This window comes from Platichthys flesus, chromosome 17 (genome assembly GCF_949316205.1).
Source record: "Platichthys flesus chromosome 17, fPlaFle2.1, whole genome shotgun sequence".
Lineage (NCBI taxonomy): Eukaryota > Metazoa > Chordata > Actinopteri > Pleuronectiformes > Pleuronectidae > Platichthys > Platichthys flesus.
Genome location: NC_084961.1, coordinates 19,238,985 through 19,261,237, shown reverse-complemented (window position 1 = coordinate 19,261,237; position 22,253 = coordinate 19,238,985). Strand labels below are relative to the sequence as shown.

The 22,253-nt window shown below is 39.7% G+C and overlaps 1 protein-coding gene and 1 long non-coding RNA gene across 4 annotated transcripts; both read right to left on the bottom strand.

Annotated features, from left to right (window-relative positions):
- Positions 1 to 1,118: 1,118 nt before the first annotated feature.
- On the bottom strand, positions 1,119 to 21,829 carry lrrc3b (leucine rich repeat containing 3B). The gene is made up of 2 exons (XM_062409105.1): positions 21,693 to 21,829; positions 1,119 to 6,270 (listed from the first exon to the last, which is right to left on the bottom strand). The coding sequence occupies exon 2, from the start codon at positions 6,122 to 6,124 to the stop codon at positions 5,342 to 5,344; it is 783 nt and encodes a 260-aa protein (XP_062265089.1). The 5' UTR covers positions 6,125 to 6,270; positions 21,693 to 21,829; the 3' UTR covers positions 1,119 to 5,341.
- LOC133972052 (uncharacterized) lies at positions 9,138 to 11,503 on the bottom strand. 3 transcript variants are annotated; one of them, XR_009924421.1, is made up of 4 exons: positions 11,274 to 11,503; positions 10,399 to 10,522; positions 10,197 to 10,286; positions 9,138 to 9,705 (listed from the first exon to the last, which is right to left on the bottom strand). It is a non-coding gene; the product is annotated as an uncharacterized LOC133972052 (long non-coding RNA). The 3 variants fall into 3 exon arrangements; XR_009924422.1 differs by lacking the exon at positions 11,274 to 11,503 and adding an exon at positions 11,071 to 11,153; XR_009924420.1 differs by lacking the exon at positions 11,274 to 11,503 and adding an exon at positions 10,657 to 11,022.
- Positions 21,830 to 22,253: the final 424 nt, after the last annotated feature.

Here is a 22,253-nt window from a genome sequence, read left to right as displayed (position 1 = left end):
TAAGGCAGGTTGTCACATAAGCTGAATGAGGTATACAGCTCAAATATTTCTGTGGATTGTAATGTTCATTATTCAACAATTACTGGTGTCAACAGACATGCTTTCAGAGATAAATAATAGGTAATTCCAGCTCACAAGAAAAAGACTTCTCATTGATATTTGCTTCACAGAAGGGTAAACAGTTAAAAAGGTAGCCGTCGTTGTGGTTAATAGTTACACTTGTGCTTTACACTTTAAATACCTCCTGTGAGAGGGGAAGATACTAGCTTTCAGTCATGAATGAATCATCTCAGTGAATTATAGAATGGTCTAGTGGTTGATAGAGGAACTGAACACAATCAAAGTTCATTAGCTGAATATCTTTTATGAATCTTTTTATGGGCTTTTCCATTTAAATGATAAATGATAGCAGCTGTAATTAACTCTGCTTAATGAATGTCAGCTATAAACATAACTCTCCATAAGTGCATTTCCATCCACCTGTTCTCTGCACACATATAGTCCATTCATTATCAACACCTCTCATCCTTCAAGGGTGGCAGGGGCCAGGAAGCCTATTCCAGTTGACATTCGGGAGAGAGGCAGGGTACACCCTGGACAGGTTGCTAGTGCTGACACAAAGAGCTGCTTTCAGACATGTACCCAAACTCGGAATACAGGCACAAACAAACATTCCCACTCACAGTCACACCTAGGTTAAGTTGGAGTCTCCCACACACTAGTCTGCATGTCTTTGATCCGTGGCAGGCGGAGTTCCCCCGAAAAACACACAGACGCGGAGAGAACATGCAAACTCCACACAGAGCGGCCCTGAGATTTGAACCAAGAAGCTTTTTGCTGTGACGCTACCATGTTTCCCGAGAAATAATGACAAAAATGAAAACCTTCAAACATCACTAAACTAATTTTAGCAACACAATTACCATATATAATATTTCATCTAATATCCTTTCTTTTTCAAGGAACACAATAAAGGCACAATTTGGAGGCTGTGTGGAGGCTCTCAGGATACCAAACGCAGCCTGTGTAGACACTGACACGTATTTGTTATCTGTGTAAAAATCTGCTTAATCCGGCTGTGTATTTTTACAGCAAAAGAAGAACCACACATACCACGAACCAATGTCTTTATTTCATTTTCTATATGCCGTGTCATTACAACAGATCCACTACAGTCAGGGTCAACTGTGAATTAGGCTATCGTACGCACCGCTCTGTCTGTGCACAGAAAACTGCAATATGATATATTAGAATTCAATTAAAACATGTTGCATCAACACAGGTGATAGTTTCTTTTTTTATAACTTATAACAAAATTAAAAGATACATGAAACAGTGAGAATCCGTAAGTAAGAGTGTTGGGAACAAAAACCAGAGGTGGAAAAATAATAAAATATTAAAATAAAAAAATAAAATGGTAGGATAAGTATTCAGGCACTTAGAAATACTTTCGGGTCCTTGGCTACACTGTGCTTCATGACATTGTACATGCATTTTATAGACTATTCGGATCTTGTCTTGAGGAGTATGGAGTTGCCTCTACAAGACCACGCTAAGGGGTGTAGCACATTCAAGAACAACTAATTAAAGGGATTTCAAGTATTTTACACAACATGAACGTTCCTATGTACATGTGATCCTAGAGTTCTCTTACCACATATTCTCATTGTATACCCCCTAAGACGCCATTTTAACAACCATTACTGTACAAAAATGTGACAAACAATTAAAACATTAACTGAAAAGAAATTTCACAAGATACCACCGACACCTATTATCCAACATGTCATGCAGGATTTCTTTAGGTCATGAATACTATACTATTTAAAAGTAGTTTTTGGTGAAAATCAAATCTCTTGTACTTTTACATGTAAGTCTTATCTTCCACGTGACTTTTATCGTCTTTCCCTGATCCTACAGTATATGCTTTAGTGCGCTTCAGTGACAGTAATGAGTTTTCTCTTCCTTCGCTGCCGAGAACATCACTATCCACAGTGTTATTAAAGGGAAAATAATGCAACGAACTGGCAGCTTGACTTGCAATAGGAATGTGATGACCGACATCATTGCATAGTGTGGTCTGCAATCTCCATATTTGACAAATCTGTCTGGTTAGAAAAAATGGTGTCATGGGAAAGCAAACTGTAACAATGTCCAGCTGTGACTCTCAAGGACCGACTCAAACACAAAACACCAACAAGAAGAGTCCAGGGAATCTTACATTTAGTGCTTTCTTCTGATCAGTGCAGACATACATGTAACAATAGACACTGACAACAACATAGACTTCACAAACTGTAGGAGGAAATGTTCAGTACAACACAGCCTCTCTAAAAGGTATTGCTTCACCAATACCAAAACCCTTGCATACACCATATAAGACACTCTTTGTTTTCTTGACAAAATAATCTCAACTCAAGGCCTACTTTGGGCAAGTGCACACTACAAGCCTTTGGAAGTCTCACCGTGGTTGTGCTGCTCCAACCACAAAGGGTTTCTTGTCCCTGACTGTGTTCATGTAGCTGCAAGGTTCCACGAACAAAACATCTGATCTCAGACAAGATGTGCTGATTACAAGATTACTATAGCTTAAAAGATCTGTGAAAGTAGACAAAATAGCTGACAAGCGCACACGAGTGATCGAGCTAGACAAGGACCAGAGTTTACCCCTCGTCTTAAACACTTGTGTGCAAACGATGGCCCCTCGTCAAAACGTGTTTTTTTATTGCCTATTTGCCTTTTCATTGAACCCTTATATCCTTGTATTTCTCCTCCCATTTGAGACTTGTCTCCAAGTTGCACAACAAGAACCACATCTTGATCTTGGCTTTAGTGAAATCAAACAGGATTGGAAACTGATGTGTTATCTCAGAAAACTCATGTCGTGGTCAGAACAGAACCTTTCAGACTACACAGGACCCTTCAGGACAGACAACATTTGTGTGGGACAAGCCTATTTCAGAGAATTCATTAGAATCTCAGTCATAATCTGCAGATTGTGTTTGCTCTATTGTCATTGAATGTCATCATAAAAGGTATACTACAACCTATACTGGCCCTGAACACTGGCATTAGCTAAAGTGTGAGGTGCAGAATCAACTAATTTGAATGGGATTTCTAGGCCACTAGGAATGTTCAAATATGTTCTCTCATGTTGTATGCAGATGGCGTCCTTGAATCTTCTCTAGCCATCGACTGGTAATTGGATGATGACGTTGAGCCATTCCCAGTCAATGCTGAGACCATTTTGAATTAAGTGTACACAAAAATGTGTTTAATGATGATGTCAGCATTCATTTGGACTCGTGTCGAGGGTCCTTCACCAATGTGACATTCCCCAGAGCTGCTGCACAGGATGCCCGGTCTAGGCAGTTGTGTCTTTCCTTACCTTATCCTAAGGTGCTAAATGCTGGTTCAGAGAGCTGAGCCATGTAAGAGTCTCATTAGAATGCATCTGTTGTGTCTCTTGATTTAGCAAAGTTCCTCCTGGTTTTCAGTTGGTGTGGGTGTCTTATTATCTAATCCTTTCTGAGTAGAAATGGTATATGTCCAATTTTGTCACCCTTTCAAACTTACAGACACTCATGTGATGACAACTTGACAACCACTGATACAGACTGTAGGATGCGGTCAAAAGCTTGGAAATGTTCGTAATTTGGCCTTGAGTTATTGTTATTAATTTTTGTTACACTATTTTCACTATTATAATATTTTTCTTACTATTTTGTCAAGGAACAGATTTTTAGAAACACCTTAAAATGCTATTGATGCCGTATCTTAACATTCAGAGTCTCATCAGCTGAAGTCAAATTAACCAGCAAATACAAAAGTTTCAGTAAAAATTCACATTCAGAACAAATTGAAATACACATCTGAACTTTTCATGGGCATAATGTACATAACTATTTTCCATTAAAAATACTTCTGACTTGTTAATGTCACATTTGCTAGATGCTGTTTGCCAAGATCAACTTTCTAAAGTTTAAGGGTATTTATAGTCTTAAGCAAATTGCTGTTCTTGTGGGTGATAATCCGGCTGTCAATTACAAGGACCCACTAACTGGCATATTGTCTTATGGTATGGTAATTTTCTTGACGTCACCATGACAAAAAAGGGCAGTTTTTCATTATGACGGAAATTCACATTTGAATGCAAAACCTTTGATATTATGATTTGATAATTCCAATAACATTTTTCCTCCATGATTACATACTTAATAATTTCATTCAAAACCTTTCATGTTTAAAATGCTGCTATCTAAATATATCAATAAACACAATGAATTATACACTATGGATCTGTACCTATTTTGTGTTTCTTGTGATTTTAAAAGTTGAATGTTCTATACTTTCCCTGGTCTGGTTTGTTCACTCTAACCTCTATGGTACGCAGTCAAAACTGGCCCTTGGTCCACTGGCACCACCATGGTCCAAATACCATTTCAAAATATAATAATTGATTGTTTTAAAGTTGGGATTGTTGTGAAACTCTTTTTAAATATTCCATAAGTTTCATCCACAGAGTAAAAAGTTTAACTATGTATCAAATGATTTTAAGTCAGAATTTCTTTATTTCTTATTTTTTTCTTTTATTCGCCAAAATGAGGCTTCCGCCGAAATCTCTGTAGCCACTTAATGAGATCATTCACTGAATGTTTCATTGAAATCCAACATGTCTGACTATATTGTGTTAAGTTTGATTTTTCTTAATCAAAAGGATGTAAACACACCCTATATATTCAAAGCTTTGATAGACACAATGTGAAGACAATTAGTCTCCCTTAAAATATAGGGCTCCAAGTTCTGAAATAATTTGTAATAACTACAATCTTTAAATATTGTAATTTATGTTTGATTTCTCTGGGAATTGAGGATGCACTTGGTTTAACAAGTGTTTAAAAAAACTCAAAATATATCTTACTTTGGACTGAGACACCAAAACCAGGGCTCTGGGAAATAGACAATAGGATTTTTTATCTTAAAAATATATTTCTTATTTATCATATATTCCAAATTTCATTTAAAAAGAGCAATTTTCATATCAATATTTAAACCTGAGATTCAAATATTCAAAACTCCATAATTAATTTCTGTAGAAAAGATAATGTTGGTATTAGAGTGTTAGTCTGTGGCCTCCCTTCTCATCGCATCTCAAATCGGTCATGAGCAAACCCTGGTTAGGGACATACAACAATATTTCCAAAATACAAAGATTTATCAGCAATTTGATGCTCACATCACTAGTATTACAAATAGTAAACACACTTTAAAAGGGGGTCCTGTCACATAAACATTTTGGTGGCTATAAGGTTTGTGATGGACTCAGTCACTGTGACAGCAATCAAACAACAGTGCTAATGTCGTCAGCCTCGTCAGGTTTCTTGGGTTTGCTAGGAAGAGACTTGAGGTACTCCAGGTGGCGTCGGGCGTCCTCCTGGTTCTGTCGAACATAATACACCACATATGAAATGACCATGGCAAACCAACCAAACATGGTCACCAGCATAGCATAGTCTGTGGTCCTTTTGGCCAGGTTACAGAGGTCAGTATCCACTGCCATGAAAGGTCTTCCCTCCTGGTCAAGAAGCTCCGAGCTCCTGCAAAGAACCCTAGCAGCAGCCTCGTGGTTGTGGGCCATTCCACTGATGGCCTGCTGGAGGGCGCAATCACAATGCCAGGGGTTATCGTCCACTATGACGCGGGCCTTGAGCCGAGCAAAGGCATCCTTGTGTACGCTAGTGATACGGTTGTGGGAGAGGTCCAGCACCTGTAAGGTCGCCTCTATGCCACTGAAGGCTGCTTCGCCCAAAGTCTCCACTGCGTTGTATGAAAGATTGAGCTCCCTCAATAGCCTAAGTCCATGGAAGGTTTGATCAGGCACGGCTCCAATTTGGTTGTGGTCCAGCCTCAGCAGGACTGTATCAACCGGGAGGCTGGGGGGGATCTCTTTGAGGCGGGACTGACTGCAGGTAACGTTGAGGCCATGGAGGTGGGGGTCGCGTTGGCAGATGCAGCCCTTTGGGCACATGCTGGCCGATGGGAAGCACAGGGCCATGAGGACAAGGCTCTGAAGGAGCAGGCACATGGGGATGGAGCGCGACAGCCACAAGTCCAGCAAGGTCATACTGACTGGCCGTCAACAGCATCCCGCCTGGGCCCACAACACCACCACTGGTCCCTTACACACATTGCATGGTGGCTACTGGTCCTCACTGTCTGCCCACTGGAGATACTGGAGTTTGAACTGTTAGGATCATGCTGGTTTCAGGCCTGAAACAAGATCAAACAGAAAGACAAGTTGAGCCATTGAGGTTAAGGGATGCTTGTAGCCTGCTCTTATTCCTGTGCAGCATTTTATTTATTGTTCTATTCATCAGAAAATCTGTAAGTACATTAACTTGAATTGATTGTTGACAAATTAGAAAATGACACGATTCAAGTAGTAGTGTTGTTTATTCACAGTATTGTTTCGAAGAACATGACCAACAAAAACCATCTCAAGTTGTCCGATGACACGAAAAATGGCAACTTCCCCATCTCCAGACAAGGCAAATTAATTTGTCGAACACGTTTCAACAAAAATCATTTCAAAGGGCAGTAGACCTGCAGTTTGCTTGATATGTTCCAACTTTGTTTATCCATGTATATGGAGAGTTAAAACCGAATGTTACTTTAGCATGTGGAATTTTAACTTTGTGATCTGAGAGGTATCGTTTTTGGGAATAATGTCAGAGAAAAAGTCTAATTGTAATTCTCAGTTCCACATGGAGATATCTGTTTATACAGTTTTTCCGGTCTTTGTTTTTCTATCTGACGCCTGTGGCTTTTCTCCATTGAAACATTTACTTACCAAAGACCAACAATTGCCCGTTTGTTGGGGCAATGGCATCAATAACAACTGTAAGGTTAAAACTTGAATGATCTACCAGCTCATTGTCTAAGACAAAAGAGATGGATTAAGTCAGTCACAAACAGAAATATCCTCATCATAACATGAAAGTTGAATTTACCAACAATAACTACAGTCATCCTGACCCTTAGAGACTATGCTTCAGTAAAGTCATCAGGAAATGTTCAGTATTTATGAAGCCTGCAGATATTTAGGATCAAACTCAAATAGAAGAGCTACATATTCAAGAGAAGTAACATTTACATAAGATGTCTTGCCGGGGATATAATCATTAACAAAGACGGCAACTCAACCCTCTTTCTTATTGGCTTAGAATGCACACATGAAACTGGAGTTGGGAAGGGCTGACTCGATTAGAAGAGCTGCACTGTTAAATCAAGGTTTTGCTTGATAATAAAAGCAGTGTATTCAAAAGCAAAAACAAAATGTTTCTGTTGTGTTGTGTCTCCCTGTTGTCCTTGACAGAGGGAACACATGGTGATGCTGAAAGGGAAAATACCAAAAACTGTGCAAATTGTGAATAAGAGACACTGGGTAGATGTAGTTGTAAAACACATACTCAGTGCCAAAAACACCTCAGCATTTGTACTGTGTGCAATATGATGTTTTGAACAGTTGAAGGTACAGCCACCGGATGCAGAGACCTTAAAGTTTGTGTTGTTTTTACTGCAACTGCTTGTCACATCTCTTCCAGCACCCATGCACTATAGATGTTTCATTCTGATTTACTCTAAGTCCTCTATGAGAACGTGAGGTTATACATGTCCTCAGATGGGGATCCAGGATCCTGCAGTAATGGTGCAATTGCTTTCTCTAGATGCTCACTTATTTGATTGTGAGGTTTGTTACAAATTCTCCTTTTTCGCAGCTGCCCATAGCTGTATCCTTATCTGCAAAGGAGTTCAGAAAGATGATAAGGCAGGTCAGTCTGTGTCATTACAAATATAATGGCTTTGGGTTCTTCCGGTTACTTGTGCTCCCATATTCCAGGTAAATGGTTTACGCCTAGGCTATACCCTAAGAGAGTTCCATAGATGAGACTTGTATATTCATTATCTGACACTGAGACCTGGCACCTTCTTTGCAGCCTACCAACCTTATCTATCGAGCCTATCTTTTGAGGATCATTGGGGCGGGAGCCAATACCGGTGGACAAGCCTTGACAGGAAAGAATCGACGAGCAAACATACAGAGATAAACAACATTCCAACATTCATCTTTCCACCATTCACATCCACTCCTTGAATATAGTCTAGTCTGAATGTAGGAAGCCAGAGGTAACATGCATCCGCAAAGAAAGGCCCTGGTCTGCCATCAGGTTGGAACTAAGAACCATTTTGCTGGGAGGTGACAGTGCTAACTACTGCACCTCCATGCCCCTCATGTTGGTAAATGGTTTATAAAGCCCCTTTCCAGTCTGGATATCCACTTAAAGCGCTTTACAGTACAGATTATTACCATTCCCCCATTATTACAGTGTATCAATGGGCAGCACTTTATCTATGAGAACAGCATAGCTTCCAGGAGCAATTTGGGGGTAAGTATCTTGTCCATGGGCACTTCGGCCCTGGTTGACCTGCTTTACCCCCCCAATCATTTCAGTCTTGTTGATGTTAATTAGCAGTGTTAGATAATTCCAGTGTCAGCATGCTGGACATGGTATATTGGTAAACACAGTCCATTTACCTACATGTGCACGTCAAACCAGTGAGACTTGGTTTGCAGTATGGACATCAGTTAAAGGGGACATATTATGCCCATTTCACCACAGTTGATATGGTTCCTTGGGGTCTTAATGAAATGTCTGTAACATTTTTTGGTAAAAATACCACAAGGATAATTTAAAACAGCACTTTTTTTACTCTGTCTAAAACAGCCCTCCTCAGATCGACCCGTTTTGAGGGCCCCATCCCTCCCCCTTCTCACACCTCATGGAGGTGTAGGACATAACGTTTTTACCTCCATTAATTAGCCTGTGTGTTTGAATGTGTTCTCACTACAGAATGCATTAAACATCTATAGGGCAGATTATGGGCCTTTATGTCTAAAAGGAATAGAGCAGTAAGTTTTGTTTTTTTTTATGCATGAGATATCAGTCATTTCTGCAATAACATTATGACTGAGGAATAAAATACATAAATTACTCTTCCCTCTGTATTACTTTGCTAACTGCTCATCTTACACGTGTCAATTGTTGACATGTTACATATCAAACATTAAAAGCACACAACTGTTTCTATAAACTTTTATTGTCAGAAAGATTGCTAGAAAGATTGCCACAGAGCTTTTTAATCATAGTTATTAAATGTACTGGCTGGGACAGAGGTAATAAATACAAAAAATACCAAGTATTATAAATACATTCATTGCAAAAATACAAGTTGTGCCATCAGTAGCTATACTGTAAACAAAGGAACACTTTATATTTGTGTGTCACCTTTTATTCTCTAAATACAATGTGAACTTTGCTCAGCCGTTCGAGGGATTTGGCGTACAGAAGCTTTGTGAGCTGGTGTTGAGGCCCTCTGGGCCGGAGAATCAGGGTGGTCCTGCCCTCCTGCTCGGTGCTCCAGATACGCAGAGTGTTCCCTGATGCTCAGGGAAGTTATACAGGGTTCAGACCTGCCCTTGATTGAAACTCGACACATAGCTGGCTATAACTTCCTGCTTGTCAGGTTTCTCATACTAGGCAGAGAGATCCTCAGGTTTTGAGATCTTCAGCACCTCATTCACATATGGGGCCGGGTCCTGAAAAACCTTGTGAAAGATGAGGTCCAACAGGTTATCCATGTAATCTGTAATACAAATTGGGGGAAAAGTTGGACATTTTGCACTTTTTTGTATTTATTATTTTCTTTTTATAATTATATTATTCTATTTATCGTGAAGACGATAAATAAATGGTCTTTAAATGGTGAAGACCATTTAAAGACAGCAGTTAATTGATATGTTATTTATGTTTCACATACTGTTTGTACATTGTTTGGCTTTTAAATAGAGCCTGTAAGAATCATGGAAGATTGCATCTGCTTTCACCGGCTTTGCTGTGCACTCGCCCTTCTTATATATTACATCTGTCCCCAGCCGACACACAGGACACACCTCAAACAGCTCCAGGAGGCAGTTTTCAAAGACAATATATGTGGGTGTCTTATGAACAGGGTTGGAAGATTCCATTCTATTAGAACGACAAAGATTTCACCAAAAGGCTGCAACAGCTAAAAAAGTGTAGGATGGTAATCTATGTGATTATTGAAATGTTTAGATTAAATATTGAGTCACTCACGTCACATCTTGTCCTCTCCCTCCTCCAAGCAAGGTCTCTTACAGCTGAGGTCCCAACACCGACATCAGTGCAGCACAGTTTTCTGTGTGCCTATGATAAAACAGACACAATATCCATGGAGTCACAACAAATGAGATGCTGTTACAACTTTAACACGGAGACACAATCAATGACATGACGAAGTAACTGAGGGTAAACAAACCTGTACTTTTGTAGTGAGGTCGCAGTGTTTTCATAGAAAGCTGCGTTCCATGTTTGCGCATCTTTGGTGGGTCCGTCTGGCATGCTACGTGATGTAGCCTAGCACCGTGAACCGATGTGCTTGCCTGAACACCAAAAGCAGCAATGTTATTCATGTTTGTCTACTGTCATGCATACAAGGATACAAGGACACATTTCCCCAAACTAGGGCTGGTAATGAATAATCGTTCTATTCCCGCACATTATGACAACAACATACTCCGGTATCTTGAACGAGCGGCCATAGCAGCAGCTGCAGCTGGAAGTTAGGTTCGTGAGTGTTGTGCTCTCCACGCTCTTCCCCCCCACCCCCGCTCGCGTGTCCTCCCGTTAGTACTGTGCCGCTGATTTTTTTCCCACGGCAGCACTGGGCTGGAGGTTCGCTACGGCCTACACTCGTAGCAGCTACTACAAACTTCCGTAGCTAACTTCAAGCTCCAGCAACTACAACCGGAGCTCTTAGCAGCTGCTACAAGCATCCGTAGCTAACTTCAAGCTCCAGCAGCTACAACCGGAGCTCTTAGCAGCTGCTACAAGCATCCGTAGCTAACTTCAAGCTCCAGCAGCTACAACCGGAGCTCTTAGCAGCTGCTACAAACATCCGTAGCTAACTTCAAGCACAACACTCACGAACCTGCCATGTGGTCACCGTTCACCGTGGACTCGCCAGCCGTCCTCGATTAATGAAAACTCCTGTAAAGTCTCTACCTATCCCCCACCACTACATACTAGCCCCCCACCCCTCACACACACGGCACAACATGCTAACGGTAGTAGCCTCCACACAAAATGTCTAAAAGAAGCAAATACCGGAATTATAAAAAAAAAAATACTTACTTTTCCCTCGTCTTCAGTATTGCCATGGAAAGATTGCACCGACCCCTCTTTCAATAACAACCTTTTAGAGAATCCAGCGTTATATTGGCCCAGGTTGATAAAACAGTCCGATTCAAAGTGGTGGCAGGAACGTTGCCATCATATATGAACTCAATCCATCTCAATCTTCTGTCTTCTGAAGCTGGAGTCACATGAAGACGTGTTTGCAGCCGATCATGCTGCTAGTTAGCTAATCCAAGTGCTTCCAAGGCTTGCAAGAATGAAATGGCAGACACCAGTGGACCGAGCTTCTATAAATTGGGAGTATAATACTAGAAATATATATACTATAAAGTATAATTATTCTACAGTAATGCATAAACCTTTGAAATAGATTGTTTTAGTAAAATAAGATAAATTCAATAGTGTAAAATGGCTGAAAGATAAACTTAAGCCAGGCACATTTTATGACATCTTTTAACACCTGCAGTCCAATTACCGTGTTGTTTGAGTTTTACCAATGGTTTGATTTTAGTTTTAAGTAGACAAGCATATTTTGTATTCAAATTCAAATCAACTTTATTCGTCCCCGGAGAGCAATTCTGGGATCAAAAGATAAAGATGATAGGATTATAAATTAGCTAAGTGTTAATTTCAGCATTGGAAGATGCCTCAATAATACAATTATAGATACAATTTGTGTTCACCTTCTATGTTTAAATAGTATAAGCAAAAAAACAATAAATGGTAAATAAATGGTCAGTATTTATACAGCAACCATGGCCGTAGATGGAAAGTCAAGGAAAGTGAAACATTATCCAATGGGACCATTACGGGCCCTTTCTTACTCCTGGTACAAAGCAGTGCCAAGCACAGCTCAAGTGTCTTTGCTATTTTAACAACCAAAATAGCCGACACTGTTTAAATAGAACATGCCCATCGATATTATGGTGGTACTAAAATGCGGTGTGGTCAGATGCATTGTTAGTGCATTTCTATTGAGGCTTTGAAAAGCAATGGGTCTCTGATAAAACATTTCTTTAATTCAAAGGCTTATTATCAAGATAGTTCATATGCACACTGCATGTGTAGACACAGGTGGTCGGTCTGAGCATGACGACAGACAGTTTCTCTTAGTATCTTGCAAATCCAGCATCGTAATAACACCCCACCAAGATCAGAATCAGGGATTATTGCCAAGTAAATTTACACATACAAGGAATTAGCTGTGGTGTGCCTGTGCAAGTATAAACATAGAAATTCTGAAAAATAGGAAACAAAATTAAGATGGGATTCTGATGGTTAATTATACATTACACCCCAAAACACACCCATAATCAATTTAAAGGCTGAACTATGTTCTTGGCACAGTGACCTTTTTTATTAGGGCACTTGGCATTCCATCCAGTAGTTTCAGCCAGAACCAAAGTGTTGCACTGACTGACGCTGCCATCCCTTCGAGCCAAACAAGCCTCAAGTCAGAGGTACTCCAGCAACGCCTGCCACTTATGTATGGATTATGTACCAGTCAATTAAAGTGGAGGAGAGTAATCAGGAAAGCTGCCAAGGGACCTTTGAACAAGACTCACTCAATTTAAAACCAAAGAGATAACACGTTTTTACTTGATTCTCTCGATACTGGATAGACCTGACTTAAAGATGCTTGCTTTTGGAAAATTGACAAATCAACATGGACTCCAATACATCGCCATAGAAAGAGATTATGTAGACATATGGTCGAAATATAGACTTGTCATCAAGAAGCCCTGGTTTGGTAATATCTGTGTGATGTGTGTATGAAAGAACAAATACTCAAACCACACTTGAAATTAAACAATGAAACATCCCAGTCTGAACCAAAGTGATGCACTGACTGACAGTGTCGTCCCTTGGAGCCTCACAGCCACCATGACTAACCAAAAATATAGAGCTGTCAAATGGATTTCGGAGCCTTTAGCTTGAAGGGCCTTTAGGATGACATGACTGTGCTGCTGTGTGAAGTCTTTATATCGCTTACACCAAATGCCATGTCTTAGAATAAGGGCCCAAACGCTCTAGGCATGTAGATCTATATTAAGTTTTAAGACCTCAAGCCTTCAAGTCACATAAACTGCATTGTGCCTCCCTGATGCATATAGAAGCAACAACAAATGTATCCAACTGAAGAGTATTGTGTTTCCAAAGCCTAATCTTAGTCCTCAGTGCAATTGTCCAGAAACCACTGTCAGACACCTCACAGGTTGTTCATTATAACCAAGATGCACTCTGTTTTTGACTCAGTTACACATTGTGCGATCTCTGAATATCACACTGTAATTACATATTTGTGAGACACTTTTTAAATATTTATGGCATCAGTGCGAATCAAATAGTTATAAGGAAAGAGATTAGGTACAAGAAAGACAATAACACTAACTTGCAATAACTTTAAAATTAGGGCTTTCCAGTAGAAAAATGTAGAATAAAGTCACAATCCTTTTTAATAACTGATCTGGAACTTTGTTGAAGATGGACTCTGTGGCAAAATGTAGCCTTAATAACTTTGTACATTCTTCTTACACTGTGCATAAAATAATTGTGTGGAGGTGTTGTCAACATATTATAACACAGTAACCTGAGCTAATGAAGATGACATTTATAGTCTAATGTGTATAAATGGGAACTTGGGAGGTGTCAGTGTTCATAGTGCACACACTGGAACAGGTATGTTGACTCCAACAGGTTCACAAGTAACTTGATAGATGCTGCATCACCAATAGTTGAATAAATACTTATGGCTTTAGTGAAAATTAAACTTCTTCACAAATAACAAATTGTTATTTAGGTCCATACAGTCATGTTATAGATGGTGTGCAGGGGCATTACTAAGATCCACTGGCTATATGAACTATATGTAATGGATACAAATACATGATATATAAATGAGATGAGACGACAATAAATAGTGCCAACTTTATAATTCTGTTAACCTCAGATCTGAAATCCATTAGAGGGGAAATTTAGCGTGTCATTTATTTCATAAATGATAAATGGGTGGATGACATGACGCATGATTTTCCTGTAATTAAGTGTAAATGTTTATTTAGATGCATTTTGCCACTTAAACAACACATGGATGTGAGACATATTATGGTACTTTGTTTTAAACTTATGATTTTGTATGAAATATCTGTTATGTTTTGATTATATTTTAAGGTGAATACGCAAAATGTCCTGCGGTGTGACCGTAACATAGGTGAAGCATTCAATTTACATATTAACAAAATAAACCAGAAATATCTGGAGCAGCTAATAATTGCCAATGCATTATATTGTATATAATGACTTTATTAATATTAGGTTTTAGTATGCACAAAACTAGTATATTAGTATTTTCAGCAAAATACCGTAAAATATTCGTAACACAAATGCTGTCCTGTGGCGTGACATGGAAAATCAGATATTTTTAAACGGCAGTTACATGGACACCTATAGGGGTCCTTAGTTTATCCCCCTACCAAGTGAGTGTTAACCTCTGATAAATTTCATAAATTTCACTCTGTCTGTCAGACAATGAATGTCCTTTTTTGAGTCCTGTAGTGTGACGGCTGTAGTTCAAAATTTGTAAAAAATATATTTTTTAAATTAAACATATTAAGGTTAAAACTGTGTTATTATTCAGTTAGCATAATAGCTAAGGTCAGTCTTGTATAGCAATGACTCAAAATGGCCACTAGGATGAAAATGTCCTGTGGTGTGACGGCCATGTTCTGTGGTGATTCTGTCATTCTGTAAGAGTACTTCTTAAACTTTAAACATACCTGATTTGTACTTGAAATCAATAATAGTAAAATATTTTAATTTTGTCATAGTGACATGTCACACCGCAGGACAGATTGTGGCTGAAGCTATAAGAAAAGCTTAAAAAATAATGAAATTATACCAAAAAGAATTATACAAAATTATACAAAAAATTTACAAAAAATACACGGAACACTAGCAGTTTAAAAAGAAATCAGCATTTGAACATTATAATTTCATAAAACTATAATCCTCATTAGGTCTTTTATAAAAATGTACTGTTTCACCCTTATTCGTCAACTACCCAAATAAATAGGAAATCTTAAAACCAAATCCTCTTAAATGCATCTTATGGGTTAGTTCCATAGTGACATCTTTCCTTAAGTTATTTTTCGATCTGTCAGCCTTATCATTTTCTGACACCTTCAAGTTACCGATATCATGGCCTTTTTCCTTCAGAATTCATTATATTAAAATTAATGTACATATAAAATCTCCTGTCGAATTGCTGTGGAAGAGGATGTACACAGCCAGGAAAACTTCAAACCTCTGCACAGGGCGAGAGGGTGTGAGCTCCACAACCTGTTACCTCTGTTCTAGCACTGCTGCAGTTGATGCTGCACTGTGCTGTGCTGGTTAAGTGAGGCCCTTCTTGATTTCAAACACACAATGGTCTATTCTCAACACTTAAATATTGATTGCGTACCAGTCAATAAAGGGGAAAGAGAGTAATCAGGAAAGCTGCCAAGGGACGTCAGAATTAGATTCACTCAATTTAAAACTGGAAAAAAAACAATGCATTTACTAGTGTCTCTCTATACCAGATTGACCTGACTTTAAGATGCTCCAGATTGTTTGAGTTTTGACTGGGACTCCAATACATGCAGCAAATGAATCGCCATAGAAAAGTATTATATCGACGTATGATCATAATCAGTAAGCCCTGGTTTGATCATATGCGGGTAAAACGTGTACAAAAGTACAAAAAACTCTACTTAATTCAGAAATAGAAATGTTCATATGATGCATTTATTTGTCCCAAACACATGCACAGACATGCACAGGCACACTCATGAGGGTAGGGAAATTTAACCTCTGCTTTTAACCCATCTGGTGCGCAGGATTCACAGAGCAGTGAGCGCCCATGTAAGGCGCCCGGGGAGCAGATGTTGGGGAAGTAAGGTGCCTTGCTCAGGGGCACTAGACAGGGTAGGGAGAATCCTCTTGGATTTTTGGACAGATCAATCCAGGTTTGTCTTTTTGTTGTTTCTCCGTGGAGACGAACCAGAGACCTTTTCTGCCCATAGTCCAAGTTTCTGCCACTAGTAATATCTGTTTTGGACAGACTTCTGACAGCATCGTACTGCCTTCCCGACCAACCACTTTGTAAGGTTGAGTGACTGTGTACCACACCGAGGCCTTGGCCGTTGTTTCAACAATTCGGGGTCTGAATCCTTCGGAGGACGTGGTCTACGATGGCTGAACCAAAACGAGATGGTCGGGTCTACAGAGTATTTCTGTGATCTGCGTCACAAGCTCGTCCTGTCCATATTGCTGTTGCCTAGCAACAGGGCGGAAGTTGTTCAAAACAAGAAAGTTTGAATGCCCCTTGGTTGGTGGAACGTATGAACTGTTACCCGTTAGGTTGAGTTGATCAAGGGATAGGCTGAGCCGTTGGAGCCATGGTTTCTCAGGAATGAAAAGAGAGCCTGGGCTCGCCGCTATGATGCCTTTGACCTTTAATTGCTGCATCAAAAGGATGTGCCCCTGTTGATTCAGTATGAAGCAGGTCTTAACTACACCTGGAAATGTAGTTATTAACTGTCCTTTTAAATTCCTGATTAAAATCTGTAATCTTATACATTTCTCTGTATTTAAAAAAAAATGCATATATTCTATTCATACATTTATTTATTCATGTATTTTAAAATGTGTACATATTTACTTTTTTATTCATTATGTTTATGTACATCCTCTTCTAATTTGAATGATTTATTGATTTCATATTTCAATTGGAAATAGTTTTCATACTTCCACTTTTTACCCTACATTTAAATATCCATGAATTCATTTGTAAAACGGTTATTTGAGAGTGTTTTTTAATGTAGAATGAGTTAATGATTAATTAAATGCTTTATAGCTATTTCAGTGGCACTTGTGGTCCTCCACATAAAATGCATTAGCCTAAAAAACTTGATATGGTGATAATATTAAGTGTTTACAGCTTGTTCTGCTGCTATAGAGAAAATTACTTTAAATTTAGCTTCAAGGAATAAAGCTCCACATTATTGTAATGTTTGTTAACGTTAGATAAACTATATTATATTAGAGCAGTAAACAGGGCTCATCGGGAGTAGGATAACGACATTGAATTCTGCCACTGTGTAGTGGTTGACCAGCATCACTTTACATGTAAAGGAAAATAGCGTTGCCTCTACCTGCATCTTAATTGCCTGCAATCACTGTGTGTGTGCTATGTCTGTGAAGGGAAAAGCTCCCAATCAGAATCATTAGCCGGCCGGCGAGAGGCATTACTGTCCCTCTGCTCGCCACTGTTTTTCTTTCACAAGGCAAAATGGATTACAAGGCATGACTAGCAGCTTTGATACACTGCAACCTGCGAAACCTCACAGCAAAGCTGCTTCCCTTCCTTTACCGGTTAGATCTTGAAACATCTGATCACCTGGTCTGTAAGAAGGAGGGATTACATGTTGTCCATCAGATAACAGGCTAAAATATAAAATAGACAACACTGCTTCTACGCAGAACAAGGGATGCATAAAGACACTGGGGAAAAGACTGATGAGATTAGAGTTGAGCCAAATACTGTGGTCAAATAAAAAGATCACAACGGCACAATAAGTCATACGCATACGCAAGATGGTTGCTTTGCGTATCCTGCCTCCTTTGGTTGTGTAGGTTGTGCACATCCTCTGACATTAAAACGACACATATGCAAGATGCAATACTCACACAAAGGTCGGGCGAGTAGTGGTGGTGTGGCCACATCTAGAATTATTATTATTATTAAGATTAACTCATTAACATTATCAATTTGAGTTAAGAATATAGAGCCAAGCGTTCTACAATCTTTAATGTGAGTTCTGTGGTGTGCCCTCTGCTGGATTGCTCCAGTAACAGTAAGTATAAGAACAGTCACGAGTGGACGCAGTTGCCAATGCGTTTGTGTGGCTACAAAGCATGTATATTGTGGGCCTAAGAATGACTATCTTTTCTGATTAACCCTTAAGTTTGTCATAATGATGATTGTATATATGTATATTATCTGTGACCATGTATAATGTGAAAGGGGTTGCTCACAGTGCTGAATCCATTGAAAACATTTCTGCAATGGTTTAAGCATTTTGGGCTGATTGCTGTTGTACTGTTTTGGTTCAGTCTCACTGCTCATCATCACTGTCACTTCCAGTCACAGCAGGAGGCGGTTTGCGGCACTAAAAGCACTGATTCACTCAGTGCACAACACCTCCCCACCATCAAACACCAAAGTCTAGGATGAGCTGGTGAACACAGTGGAGCATTTAGCTGCTAAGGAGCCAGATATTTTCCTAATGAGACCCCACCACAGGACCCAAGGAAGTGAATGAAAACTGGACACTGAGATGAGACTGAATGCTCTTTTTGCTCTGTGTCAGTCAGATGCGAAGGTATTTGCAGTAACAACTTTATAAAGTGAGACTGAAAATGTTGTGAGACTGCTCATCCAAGAAAGAAATCAATTAATGCAGCTTATATAATACATTAACATATTTCCCCCAGACAGGTTAAGTGGATACTCTATGGCTTCATAAAGTATTCAGACCACTTCACTTCACTGTGTGTTAGATTTCATTTAAAATAAATATTATCCTTTTTTGAACATAAATTTACATTCCATCCATAATGAGAACATAAAAATGTGTTTACGGAATTTTTGCAAATTCTGTAAAATAAAATAAAATTGAGACACTTAGGCCCTTTTAAAGCAATCACAGGTTCCAGTCGTGTTGCGTAAGTCTCTAGAAGCTTTAGCTAATTTCTCCTGGCAGAACCTCTCAAACTCCATTAGACTTAATGGGAAACGTCTGAACTCATCTTCAGGTCTGTCAGATGTTCTACGAGACTTCTGTGTTGGTAAGTGTTAGGGCCTTGGTCATACAGAAGTGGGTGTGGTTTCTTATAAAGTGGGTCGGAAAAAAGATATATGCCTCAAGGACGGACAGCAACTTCTCCTGAAGCCCGCCCCTTTCAGGTGCTGAAAGGTGAACTGACACTCTAGTGTCATGTCACAAGCACTGTGGAGCAGGTTTACTTCAGGGACCTCGCTATATTTGGCTACATTCATTGCTCCCTTAATTCTGACCATGTCTCCATGTCCCTGTTGCTGAGACAAGGTTACTGAGGACAGTGGGTTAGTTAAAAACATAGCTGAGCTGGGCGTCAATATCATCCCGATTACAATGCCTCAGAAAGGAACATAAACATGTTAAGACCATTTTTGGAAGTTAAAAATACATCAAATTACAAGTGCATTGTGTTAAATGAGAGGCTTCACCTAAATTAATCACAGTCTTAAGATTCCAACACAGAAACAGCACATCAAGAGAAAAAAGGCTAAAAATCTGACCAAACTTCTGAGCCTTATAACAATAATCAATAATCAATGATACATAAACTTTTTTTAATTGAGGTCTGAGACCTAGCTCTATAAAAAAGTCTTATCTCACAATAAAGTAAAAGAAAAAAAAAAAAGGTTCTTTCCTGACCCATATCTCATCCTTCCACCAAATTTCATGGATATCTGGTGGAAGGAATCTTACTTGTAAACAAACATAGAAACCAACAAACATATGAACAGACAGGGGTGAAAAGACAAGCTCCTTGGCAGAGGTAATAATCAACAAGATCACTGGGGAGATTTATATGGACCCCTGTGCTGCTGCAAGTCTCCTTGCCTGCAGCCACTTATAAAACAATGTTGCTAACGGACGAAGTCAATCAATCTCCTTTTTCGTGATCTTCATTCACAAGTTCCAACTTGACTGTGAAGAATAATTGCCTTTCATTCCTTTGAACCTTTTATTAGAAAAGACAAATGAGTTTCCTTTGCACTGGGAACTGATTTGGGCATTTTCCTCTACTTTCCCCCCATTTTATAAATGAAAACATGATTGGTAAAAAAGAAGAAAATGATAGTGGAAGTATTAGTTGTGTTCTTTACTTTGAAAATGTGATTAAACAATATGTGTCAGAGATGTGAAGTATAATCTTACAAACAGGAAAATGTGCTTTGTCATATTTGATGACGTGTAATCTTAATGCAGTTTGGCTTATACTAAGAACTGAAGTAATGTGACTGACTGCAATTTGATTTCGGCTATCAGAATTGGTTTGCTACTCCGACTGTGTTCCAAAGAGTCAGGTTTTTCTCAAAGTTATTGATAGACAGGGTGTGTGTAGACACTCTGACCATCAACACTGCGTTAAATAGACTGGCTCCCACCATCTCCATGCAAATGAGCCTGGACTCCATCACTGTTTGGGGCTTCCCGTTCGTCTGTCAGGAGTCTGCTTGCTGTGATTGTGAAAGGCTGCATGAGACGATCTGAATCAACACGGTAAATCCTGATATGAGCACAGCGGGGGATGGGGGGTGCACCCTGAATCTCTGGATGATCCAGCTGTTGCCTCACAACAGGCAACAGCTGGATCATCGTGAAAAACAACCGTTAAACTGCCGAATACTCTCGATCTATTTAAAGACGCGGCTCAGTTAACACTGTCTGTCTATGACCGCAGCAAATGAACGATGAGCTCCGCAATCAGACGTAACGTCACCAGCCTCTCAATCCGAATAAACCTAACGTTATCTGAACAGTTGCTTCGTTACAAGATATGAATGGAGAGAACGTCAACGTCATGCAGAACTTCATACAATTATTTCACAATTTAATAAATCCATCTATACTGGCACACAACAGTCGGGCCGTTTGCACACTTAGACACCTGTGCTTATTCTGGAGGAGTGATGTTGTAATTCGGCACTAAATTAACGAAGCCAGGCTTAGATATTACTTCGATATCTTAACTTTGATAAATTAATCGCACTGCTTGGTGCCGCCCTCCGCGGTGCATTTAATGTGGAAATGGTCGGAAGAAACTGCAGGCGAAGCACGTATAAAGTTGGAAATTGCAAAAAAAATATCAATTAATTATGGGTTAATTGCGGGCCGAATTAATGTATGCCATTTGACTGTTAAAATGTAGATTTGTATATATTTTTCATTCTGTCTTATTTCGATTATTATCAAAAGAAAAATGAAATGGAATATTTTATAATGGCGTCTGGCAGAATGTCGCCTGTGAAAATATCACGCACCAGCCTACCTGAGATGCCAATACCAAGCCACAGTTTTGTGCTGTGCGATGTTCAGAAACGATCCAATGCACAACGATTTAGAAAAGTCCACACGCACAAAATCCTCTCATGTGTGGATCATACATCACAGACGTCTGCAAGAATGCCTTCGTACAAACAGAATGAATGACAGCAGAGGACAGACAAACACACAGACACCCACAGACACACACACACACACACACACACACACACACACAGACACACAAACAGAAGCAACAGGCGACACACATTGAGCTCACCAGCGGTCAGAGTGAAGAGCTGCAGCCGCACGGCTCATGTCACATGGAGGAGTGGACCCAGCCTGTATGCTCCTGGATCCGCTCACTGACGCACCAGTCGCAGTGGGAACTCGCATCTTTGACTCCCGGTGTAAAACACCGCACAGGAGTGAATGGGAAGGAAGGGAGGGGTTCGTGGAGTGAAGTCAACGGGAAACAGGGGCGGCACCAGTTCCTGTGCTAGCCTTCAGAGTAAAATGGAGGCTGGTGCCACAACAACCGATGTGGCAGTGTGTTCAGTGTAAAGATGGACACATATGAACAAATGTCCCAACAGTTTTGGCCCTACATCCCACACATCCCTCATCCCCCGGGGAACGATGGCACTTAGTTGGTTAGCACCTGTTAGTTAAGCAGGTCTGCCGACTTCATCCTTTCACACATTTAATTGAGCATTTAGCTGCTAAGGAGCCAGATATATCCCTAATGAGACCTCACCACAGGACCCAAGTGATGAAAATTGGCCACTGAGATGAGTCTGAATGCTCATGTTGCTCTGTGTCGGTCAGATGGATAAACACA

What these genes read in the sequence shown, in the direction of transcription:
- lrrc3b (XM_062409105.1), bottom strand. Translation starts at nt 6,124, where the DNA reads ATGACCTTGCTGGACTTGTGGCTGTCGCGCTCCATCCCCATGTGCCTG.